Below are 11,114 nucleotides of genomic sequence, written 5' to 3' on the forward strand. Positions count from 1 at the left end.
CATATATCAAATAATTTAGCTGATCATGCATTATAAATTTAATACTAATTATATTTAACTATCTCATTAATAATTTATAAATATCATTTTAACATTTTATAATTTTAACATTTTCATTAAAAAAACAAATTTGCAACCGCCTTTGGGCCTGTAAAATCAATTCAGATTTTATGAAATCTTAATCATGATTTTCTTGTTTCTGGGGTAATTTAGTGTGATTCTCCCAAAACAAACTAAATAACGCATTACATGAGATGATAAGTTTACTACGGTTATCTTTCACTTATGATTTAACATATTTTCCCAGACTACGGTTGAAAATTGCAATACCGGACATGTACAACGGATAAATACAAACAGCCAAACATATTTCCAGACAAAAATCGCCTGAAATTCAATCCCGAAGCCAAGTTGTGGCGTATGCAGCTTCTCTTCACTTCTCGGAATCAAAAATTCCACCACACAATTTCTAATTCTTCATCGTCGTAGTCATTTTGCCTGTTTCTTTCTCATTTTTATTTGGAATTATTCCTTCTATTTCAAGCCACCATGTGTTTTGGTGGTTGAGGCATTGTATTTGGACAGTACCAACTTTAGCGTTCTGGGTTTTCTATCCGATGAGTCATGTCAATGAAGCTGCGCTTGTCGAACCCTTATTATTAGCAGATGGAAAGTGGTGACGATCCCAAATCAAAGGTATTACTTTTATTGCAACCTCGCTCTGCGATTTCCTTTTCAGTTCTGCCTTTTTCTTTGATTGTCCTAATGAGAAAGTGTACTTTAATTTTGATTTGAGTTACTCCTTTTCCCCTCCATTTTTGTTGCACTGAGAGAAATAGTAGGAGAAGGAAGGTAAAAGAAACCCGTAAAATTAGACAATTATAATGTTTTGATTCTCGAGTTTTTCTAGTTCGCCAATTTTTTTTTTCTTTTGGCTGCTTTCTTTCGAGTAAGGAAGCTCAGAGGTGGACTTGTTGAAAGGAAATTCATCTGGTGGAGTAGAATAATTTAGTTTCAGCAAATAGAAGTTCAGGTAACCTACACTAACGTCATCATTCCTTGTAAATGGAATAATGCAGTTAGGCTTCTGGCACGTTGTTGTAACTTGTAAACCTTAACTAAGTTGGTGAACAAGAAAATGGAGATGTATTGGGAATGCATCGTGTTCCATTTAATTGACTTGTGTACATACAGCTTAGTTAATTTTGGCAGTGGTTCGTGTTGATTTGTGTGGATGCAGCTTAGTTAATTGACTTTTGTTTTCTTCCTTTTGTTGTTGTTGTCGTTGGGGGGTGGGGTGTTCAGAACAATGTCCAACTGCCATTTCCAACTCCCATTTTGTAGTTTGTAACTGCAATACTTTGATAACGTCCTTACTACTGCAATTAGCAAAATATTCTTGATGAACTGAAAACTTTTGTTGCATAAATGTCTAAAGCTACTTATTATAATTCACTGGCTTACCTCCAAGTAAATGTTTGTTTAAGCTTTCATCCTTTATGAGTTTACATAAAAAGAGATCGTCATGGTCACCATTTGAATATTCTCCTTTATTAAGATGATTTTGGACTGTAGAACATCTTATATAACCAAGGCGAAGGGTGTCCTAGTAGCACTAGATTTCTAAAATGGTTTAGGCAAGAAGCGCTCAAAATGTACATGTCTAGTGAAGCATAGGGCTAGGGTAAGAAAAATGTTAGAAGTATGAAGCAAAAGTAGATAATTATAAATTTCAAACAGTGTTTGACATATAAATTATCTATCCAAACACAATAATCATCAAATGCATTAATAAGTCACTTATATCACTATTTAAGCGTAATAATCATATTTCTGTGGATGTGGTTCCTTGGGGTGGCCTCATTTTATTGTTATTTTGCAACAACTAACAACAACAATCATATTTATTGTTGTTTTGCAAAACTTAAAAAATAACTAGCCTGAATAATATTTTAAAATAAGAAAAATTATTTTACCCTATTCTTAAACATCTAAGGCTGGGTAGGACTTCTAAGGTTGGGTCTTATAGTTTCCTATTTTATCCTATAACTGTTTCAAAATTGATGCCCTGGGCTTCTGAGCTGCCACATCCCTTTTAACTTCAAATACATTGAGGTGAATGAGGTGCTCTCCTTGACAGCAGCCAGAAGTGCCAAATGTGCCATCGGCAAGGTGCCTGGTTGAAGCCAGCACCTCCTATGGTGTGAGGATGAGAGGCATTGGGCTTCTCCAGCACCTTGCCTCTGTCACCTTTAAGTACACTGTCTTCGACTGCTTCTTTTATTTTGCCTTATGATATTCTCGTGGTAAATTTTTATTTCTGGAAAAATAGACTGAAATATATTGAGGGAAAAGGTAGTGGATGTACCTTTCATGTTGTTACGATTGCTACTATGATAGCTAAAAATATGGCTTTCTTTCATTGTTTAAAATGTCATCATGTGGAATTCAATGGTTCATACCATATGGAACATAATATTTATTAACTACGATCCAGTCCAGATCCCAGATGGCAGCAGTTTCAATTACTCATGTAAATGTGCCAACGTGGAACTTTTTCTGTCATATATTTTTTAAGACAAAATAACATGGAACATTTTTTTCCAGCAGAGAAGAAATTTGCTGGCCCCTTTTCATCTGCATATCTTTATTCATATCCTGTTTTAATAAATGTGAAAGCTGCTGTCATTTTAAATTCTTCTTTTTTTCACTAATAATATACAACTGTTTCCGAATCCAAAAAAAAAAAATTGAGAAATACAGTTTTTCTCCTTTAAAACATAATAAGTGTAAAATTCTGATTGCTAATTTCTGATTATAAATTTGGAAAGGAAATAGATCTCTTTTTTATCAGTTGTGTCCCTTTACTAGAAAAAGTAAAACTGTTTTTTAGTAGAGACTTACAGCATCCAAGAACACGTATTGTTTCATAATTTATTCTTTTGAAGGGATCTATTTGATGATTAAAGTGATATGTAACTGCTGCTTTTTTCATGTGTCTATTTTCTCATTTCTCCAGTGAATATGAAGATACATTTGATCATGCATAGCTTTTTAAAATGTACATTTGAAGTATGCCTAACTTTTTAAACTGCACAGTTGAAAGCACGAACTTGAGAAGATGTATTGAATCCATGTGTGAAGACTAGTTGAAAGTATAAAGGAGACTAATTTTGCTTCATCCACAGACTATATGTGTTAAAGCAGGTGTTTTGTTGGCTGGACATTGCTTCTTGAAACCCTCTCTCTCTCTCTCTCTCTCTCTCTCTCTCTCACACAGACATTTCTGGGCCTCTGTACTGTGTGTGTGGGTTTTTTTTTTTTTTTTTTTGGGTTAAGTTCTATAGTTCTCCCTAACCATCTGTTGGCCATGTCTGTGATAGTGCATTTAACTTAAGATCAAAGGGATGATTTTCATCCTTATTTCCACTGCTAGTTTGAACAAATAAGTACCAAGATTGATCAATTTGGATTGAGTTTTTAATCATTAGGTTTTTTTTTTTTTGGCTAAAACAAGATAACTGATAGCAAAGAAAGAAGTCAAGAATGATGATCTTATATGAAATTTTAGGATTTAAATTAACTCTTCTCATTGGAAAGGTCAATTTTTCTGGTAAACCAACATGAATATGCAGAATACTGTAAATCAATCATTATACAATATTTGTAGGAAGCTAGTGGCTTATGAATGGTAGTAGGATTTGATAGATATGGTTTGTTTTGAGCTGTGTACTTTATTTGTCTATAATAATTTTTTGAAATATATATTTTTTCGGTTATTGTAATTTGTTACATCAATGAAATCCATGGCTGTGGGATTTCAGAAGTCAAGCATCTAGGAGACATTTGTGCAACACAAGCTAGTGGTCTAAAATACACCTGTGCAATGCGCGGCTCAGCATTCTAGCTAATATATGATGAGCTTAATTACTTTTGAGCAAATCGTCTTTGCATTAGATAATTAACCTTTTTAGATTCATATCATATCTTGACAGCTTGAATTATTATCATCATAAATTATATATTTAGTTGAAATTATCATGTAAAATAATAATTTCCTATCTCAAACTTATTGGTCTTTTGAGGTAGATAGTATTTGTGCCTTGAAGTTAAAATTCCATGTTTCTCATGCCAGTATTGTTTCAAGTGTTTTATTGATGATGAGCTCTTGATGTGGAACTTTACATTGTTTCAAGGATTTTTACAAAGTGTTGGAGGTTGATTATGACGCAACTGATGAAAATATCAAATTCAATTATCGAAGGCTTGCACTGGTTGGTTAGCTATCCTCTATTAGTATCTCCTGGGGTGGTTCTCTCTATGCTTTTTCTTTACGAAATTTCTTTATTCTAGAAGTTTGAGTTCTCACTTATCCTTGATTGTGCTTGGAATGTTGTAGAAATGGCATCCTGACAAGCACGGAGGTGATACTGCTGTTACTGCAAAATTCCAAGAAATCAATGAAGCTTACAGTGGTAACTATAAACTTTTTTATTAACAGTAAAATATTCTGTTCCCTGTGTCCTTGTCAACTGTTCAATTGTATAGGACAAGCAATTGTAAATTCAACAATTGTAGTCCTTCGTTCATGTGGATTTGAAATGTAGACTTTCTCACAGTGGTTTGATGCTCTTGTTTTCCCATTGTGTTGCTATTATTTCTTTCTGATCTCCTTTTGTCCTAAACTAGTTTCAGAAGCGTATAAACCTACGTTTGTTCCCTTAGTAGGAAGTTTAATGTAAGTGAAGGTATTTATGACAGTATGATAAGTTCACTCTAGTTCAACAACTATAATTGACAGAAATCCAAATTAGCACATAAGTTTCATCCTTTACTAATTAAAACCCTGGGTCCTTACCCCTCTTAGAAACCCATAAACCTGCCACACATGAAAACTATTCTAGAATCGAGTTTATCTGTTCAGCCTGTTTTTTGTAGGTCGAAGACCTAATGCCACATTGTTTACTCAAATATCATTCATTAACCCTCTACACAGGTTGGGCCTCTTTGATTTGCAGGCAAATGGAAGATTTGTGGCTGGTGGAAATATGAAGGAGTGCTCTGACCTTAAATCTTCCATTTACCCACAGATTAATGGGAGACCAACACATGTAGATTAATGACAGATATTCTAGTTGAACAAACATGCTATTAGTGTTTTGAACAACAAAAACGTAGCTTAATGGATCCCTTAATATCATATCCAAATTTGGCTTTGGTTTTAGTGTGTTTTGGGCTGAGGGCGGGCTGCATAATCACAGTCTTGCTATTGTTGGCCTGAACTTGGCTAGAGAATCTAAGTTTGATCCTCTTCCATGATTAAAAACTGAAACAGATCTATGTAGCACGGATACTTCAAAAAAGTAAACATATCCGTATCCGATACGTATTCGATACGATACTTGTAGGATACTTCTGCATACGTATCCTATATTCTGACATTTGTGATATGATTTTTTTTTCAATAATTTTTCACTATATCACTTAAAAACTTAAAAAAACACTTAATATTTTAATTAATTACTATAAATATCCTTATATTATTTTAAAAATTCTTGTTTAAAAATCAAAATACCTATACTTATATCATAAAATGTTAAAATATATATTATAAATATCCTCGTACCCGTATCCTAAAATTTTGAAAATTTGCCGCATCCCTGTATCATGCCATATCGTATTGGATACTCGTACCCATATCTATGCAACCTAGAAACAGATCTGCCAGTCATGAAGTAAATTTACTCTGTAGCCATCTATGGTTGGACTTTATTCCTTTCCTTTTCCCTCACATATGGTTCAAAAAATAGCAAGCCAATGTTTCTGAGTAAACTCTCTTGGATTTCTGCTTATTTTAGTTCTCCTTTGACATTTCCTAGTGTTGAGTGATCCTGCCAGACGAATTGAATATGATTTAACTGGAATCTATGAGATTGACAAGTATAGCTTGCAGGTATGGAATATAAATTTCATTCAAAGTAAATTTTTATTTATAATTCTTATGATTATCTGATTGGATTTTAAACACCCCAATGAGCTAACCATTAATAGAAACATCTAATTGCCACACAGGAATATCTTGCTAGATTCAAAGGGATGATACTTACCTGCAATGGACTTGGCATCAATCACACTCAAATATGGTAATTGTTTAAGTGCTAGTGTGGGCCTTGCTGTAATGATAGTGCTCAAACATAACATTTATGTGCTCCATTACAAGTGTGAGAGAATGGTACGCAATATGAAAAGTGGGAACACATTTGTCCTAGTCTTTACTAAAATTTTAGGTTCTTACCTTCCATTGTCTCATTGTGTCCAATTCAATTATTTTAGTATTTCCCTACCAGTTGGGACATGGAAACTGCGACAATACTGGGCTAATGTAATATTGAAGTATTACAAGAGATATTTCAACTGCACAAATAGATTAGAGAGAAAAGTGCGCATGATCGTTCTGCAACTTTTTCTCTTTAGTTGGCAATGACATGAATATTAAAGATTTGTCTTTTAATTCTTGTAAAATTGTGTGAGTTGATTTCTGATTCCAGTAAAATAATGCAGGTCGCATCAATTGACTGAAAGCATTGAATCCCACAATAAATGAGGTTTGGCTTCAACTTTGTCTCGACTTAGAAGTTCCTTGGTTTGAACTCCTGAAATCGATTCTGAAGAGCATATTCACCATACGTGATCTCAGCATAGAGTTCTGAATCAGGATACCTAGAAAATTTGTTCTGATTGCATTATATTGTTTAACGATTGTGTAATGCATCAATATTCGTTTTTGTGTGTCTAATCACTAAAATGTAAGATTAGAGTATTTTACCATGAGGACCTCTAGCTCCTTGTACACATTTTCTTCCATGTATCATCTCCCCTGTAAATTTGTAGGACTGATAGGTTAGTATGCTGCTTTGGTGAATTTATCCATGGGGAGAATCAGAACGTTGTTGAATAAATAAATACATGATGGAGAACCCTACTCCCTCCGCTCTTTTTTAGAATTCATTTCCATTTTCCAACATTTGTATGGGTAAAAGAGAAAATTTGTGATGAAAAGTCAATGACATGTCTCGTAAATAGAATCAAAAAAATTCTCATTTTATCTTATAAAGAAGGCTGAAGGGAGTATATAGCAAGGAAGACACATGGCTTAACCTTTGACACTTGACTTCCACGTCAGGTGTTTTATATATGTAATTAACCTTGCATCTTTTTTCTTTTTTATTTTAATGAAAACATTTATCCTTTTTCCAAAAAATTTAAAAAAAAATGAAAACACACATGGCTTAGAGCTCTCTGGTATGTAAACCTGACAAACAGAATTGTGTATTAGAATCAAGTTTCTTCATTAGGTCATGATTGTACAACTGAAGACTTAGCAATGGTGTCATAATATTTGTCTAGCTAATCTCATTTATTGAGATAAAGCTTGCTATTGTTATTATTTGGGGGAATACTTTAAAGAAACTTAGCAAAGTTATTTAAAAAAAATAGAAATATGATTATATTTTATTTTCTCTGGAACGATTATGATATTGATATCAATATTAATCAATACATTAATACATATCATAAAATTTATAGTAAGTCATTATTGGCAAGTCACGAACGAATCTCATGTTTACACACTGTATGGTGTATTGGGAGATGTGTCTAGAATCTATATTAAGAAATTCGACATTTCTATTTAAGAATTAGGAGGCTTAATGTCTTTTAGATTAAGACATCAAGGTCAAAAAATTTGAAAATGGGATCCTTGTATTTTATTTATTTATTTATTTATTAAACGAAGGGATCCTTGTATTTTAATGTTCAAGAAAACAACGTAAATTCTCATTTTCTGCAACAAAATTGACTTCTATATTCAAATTTTGTGGCTGATTCTAGATGATCCTATATGCCGCCATTTATATATATATATATATATATAGGGAAAGAGAGAATATTTTGTCAAATATTATTATAGTTAGTTTGAATGGGGATCTATCATACATGAGATTCTAGGATTATTAAAAAAAAATCAATAGATGACCTGGAAAAACTTTTTTTTTCACTCATCAACATAAAAAATGTTCAATAATTGAAGATCATATATGTCATGCTCAAGTATTTATATTTGACAGAAATGTTAGTGGTTAGTTGAAGTTGAAATAATTAATAGACGAGTCATGAGGAGAGTAGCCCATGGAATGCATGGTCAGCATTGTATGCTAGGATAAACTAAAAAGGAAAAGTTTATGAATTTATTTAGTTTTATGGAATGAAACCTGAGAAATATTATACAAAAGGAATTAAAGTGCCACTAAACCATTGGCCCAAAAGAAGAGCATCACTGAACTAAACAGAAAATATCATCTAGATTCCAAAACTTTAAATTAATGGCATTCAGGTTCTCAAAAAACAGTTTAATAAATAAGTCGTAAATATCGATTTTATTATATTATTTCTAAAATTTGGTACAAATCTTGCAGTTACTCAAACATAGATTTTTTTCATTTCTGATATTGCTATATCTGCATATATAGTATAAAAAAAATTGCATTAATATACTCAATATTTAATTAAATTATATACCATATTTTGTATTCAAATATTAAAATAAAAATAATACAATTTTTAGTTTCCCAAATTTATTTAATTATTGATTTAGTTACTCAAATTTAATTTTTATTGATTTAGTCATTTAAATTTACTCAATTATCATTGAGTCTTTATTATTTAAAAAGAAAAATCTGCTGACATAAACAACAAAATATTAATAACAATAATATAAATTAATGAAAAAAGGTGTAATTATTTAGATGGGAAAAAAATGGACTCTGAATTTTTTTAAAAGAAAAAAAGGTAACAAAACATAGCCTAGAGGATTATATTAGCAAAAATTAAATTGATTTAAGAGTTAATTTATTCTCATTTAGCTATATATGTATGTTAAGTTATTAATATATTTTTCATATTAGATTATTTTGATAGTTAATTTGTGTTTTAAACCTTAAAGGATTCATATAATAATTTTCAAAAACAAAAGGGATCAAATTGATATACAGTAAACTTGAAATATTAAATCAATAAATATAACAAATTTGAGGAATTGAAAGTTCCATTATCCCATTAAAATATATGATAAACTTATAAAACACCCTCATTTAAATTACTCCCTTAATTTTATTTATAGTGTAAAGAAAGAGTCTTTATTTTGGTCTTATTTATAAAAAATTTAATAATTATTATATTCATCTTTATCATTTGCCTCTATTAAATGTTAGAAAGTTTATTTTATTTTAAAGTATGTATATATAATAAAAGTAAAGTTAAAAACTTGTATAATTTCTAGACAAAATTAGTGAAGTTTAATGTTTTTCTTAATTCCAACAAATATACTGAAAATAATTTATAAATAGAACAATAAAAAAGTATATGTTAAAAAATTATTTATATTTATATAATGTTGCAATTTGCAAAAACAAATACAAATTTGATATTACTAACAAGAGTTGAATTTATGAAAAGATATAATTTCTTACAACATAGTAAATTAATGCTTGAGTCTCTGCTTAAAAAAAATATTTTTATTTAGTATCCATTCATATCTTAAATGGAATTATTTTTTACTAAGAAATACTTATGAATAATAGATAAAATATAAGTTCGATGCTAAATATCAAAGATTAAAATACTATTTTGACTTCTAAATTACGTTTAAATATTTATAATTAAATAAAAATCTTTTTAAAAATCAACTAGGTGCTGTTGGTATTGTATAAGCACTATTTCATCATTATTAGTACAATATGCGTTATCGATTAAAATAATTTACTTTACGTATTTTATTTTAATAATTGGAAAATATAATTATAAAATATTTTTAAAAAAATAAGCCCTCCATCTCCTTATATAAGGACTAGCTCCGTCAAGATTCTCTCAGCTTTGCAGGCATCTCATATTCTCTTCTCAATCTCTCGTTTCTTTTTCACTCATTTCACTTTTACTCAACACAATCACAGATTGCTTCCTCCTCCTCCTTCTGCCCTTTCTCTCTCTACTCACTCTGAGTCTTTGGCGTCAACCAGAAGAGAGAGAAAATGGTAGCAGGAGCAGACGATAAACGAACCCTCATCTTCACCTATGGAACCTTGAAGCGCGGCTTCTCCAACCACGTCCTCCTCCAAGATCTCATTCGCTCCGGCGATGCCGCCTTTGTCGGCGTCTTCCGCACATCTCAAAAATACCCGCTCGTCTGTGGGCCCTACCGCGTCCCATTCCTTCTGAACTTCATCGGATCGGGTTACCACGTTCGAGGCGAGCTCTACTCCGTGACGGCCCGTGGACTCGCCAGAATGGACGAGCTCGAAGGCACCACGCGCGGCCACTACGAGCGCCTTCCGATATCGGTATTTTCGGATCCGGCCGAGAACGACGGCGATGGTGAGGTGGAGTTCGGATCGATCGTCAACGGCGGTATTCGTGGCAGAGACGGATCATCGGCGCTGACGTATGCGGCGGAGGCGTACTTTGCGCACAGAAGCTACGCGGTGGAGCTGTGGAAGAAGAATGAGAAGAGAGGGTTTGAATGTTACACCGAGAAAGAAGCGAGGGGGTATGTGAAGCGCAAAGATAGGCCTCAGAATCTGACGTTTCTGGATCACATTCGCTTGTTTGTTACTTCTGACTGAATCTGCATTTGCTTTTGTTTTCTTTTTTATTTTCTGGCTCAAGAAAATTTCTCTACATGTGCACAGAAAATTAGCTGCGATGGCTTTCTTGTAATTTCGCAGTGAATGTTTCTGGTGGGTCCCGGACTCACGAGGCGTTTGGGATTTACATTTACTTATCAGACGCCTTGCTTGTTGCCGCACCTGTCTGTGGGAATATATGGGAATTTTGTTGCCTTATCAGCGAAATTATTATTACTACTTCTACAACCAAAAAAAATCATTTTTATAATTGAGAGGTTGGAGTTTTTAATCATAATATAACAAATTTTTAAAAATTAAAAAATTCAGAAATTAGACTCTTATTAAAATTAATTTTATTTTTCACACGTATATATAATATAATTTGAGATCAATTTTTTAAAAAATATTGATAATTATATGTGTAAATATAGATAT

The 11,114-nt window shown here is 32.2% G+C and overlaps 2 protein-coding genes across 3 annotated transcripts; both read left to right on the forward strand.

The window, feature by feature from the left end:
• The first annotated feature begins 322 nt into the window (after nucleotides 1–322).
• LOC129314503 (uncharacterized) lies at nucleotides 323–7,008 on the forward strand. Of its 2 annotated transcripts, none has more exons than XM_054957953.1 (6): nucleotides 323–696; nucleotides 4,197–4,278; nucleotides 4,400–4,475; nucleotides 5,880–5,953; nucleotides 6,073–6,143; nucleotides 6,562–7,008. In XM_054957953.1, the coding sequence occupies exons 2-6, from the start codon at nucleotides 4,225–4,227 to the stop codon at nucleotides 6,602–6,604; spliced, it is 318 nt and encodes a 105-aa protein (XP_054813928.1). In that variant the 5' UTR covers nucleotides 323–696; nucleotides 4,197–4,224; the 3' UTR covers nucleotides 6,605–7,008. The 2 variants fall into 2 exon arrangements, with proteins under 2 accessions (XP_054813928.1, XP_054813927.1); XM_054957952.1 differs by having other exon boundaries at nucleotides 332–696; nucleotides 4,197–4,274.
• Nucleotides 7,009–9,940: 2,932 nt separating this feature from the next.
• LOC129314344 (putative gamma-glutamylcyclotransferase At3g02910) lies at nucleotides 9,941–10,904 on the forward strand. Its single transcript, XM_054957766.1, has one exon. It carries the CDS (start codon nucleotides 10,086–10,088, stop codon nucleotides 10,674–10,676), a length of 591 nt encoding a protein of 196 aa, XP_054813741.1. The 5' UTR covers nucleotides 9,941–10,085; the 3' UTR covers nucleotides 10,677–10,904.
• The last annotated feature ends 210 nt before the right edge of the window (nucleotides 10,905–11,114 follow it).

This window comes from Prosopis cineraria, unplaced genomic scaffold (assembly GCF_029017545.1).
Source record: "Prosopis cineraria cultivar Desert tree isolate PC_DT_omini unplaced genomic scaffold, ASM2901754v1 PC6, whole genome shotgun sequence".
Lineage (NCBI taxonomy): Eukaryota > Viridiplantae > Streptophyta > Magnoliopsida > Fabales > Fabaceae > Prosopis > Prosopis cineraria.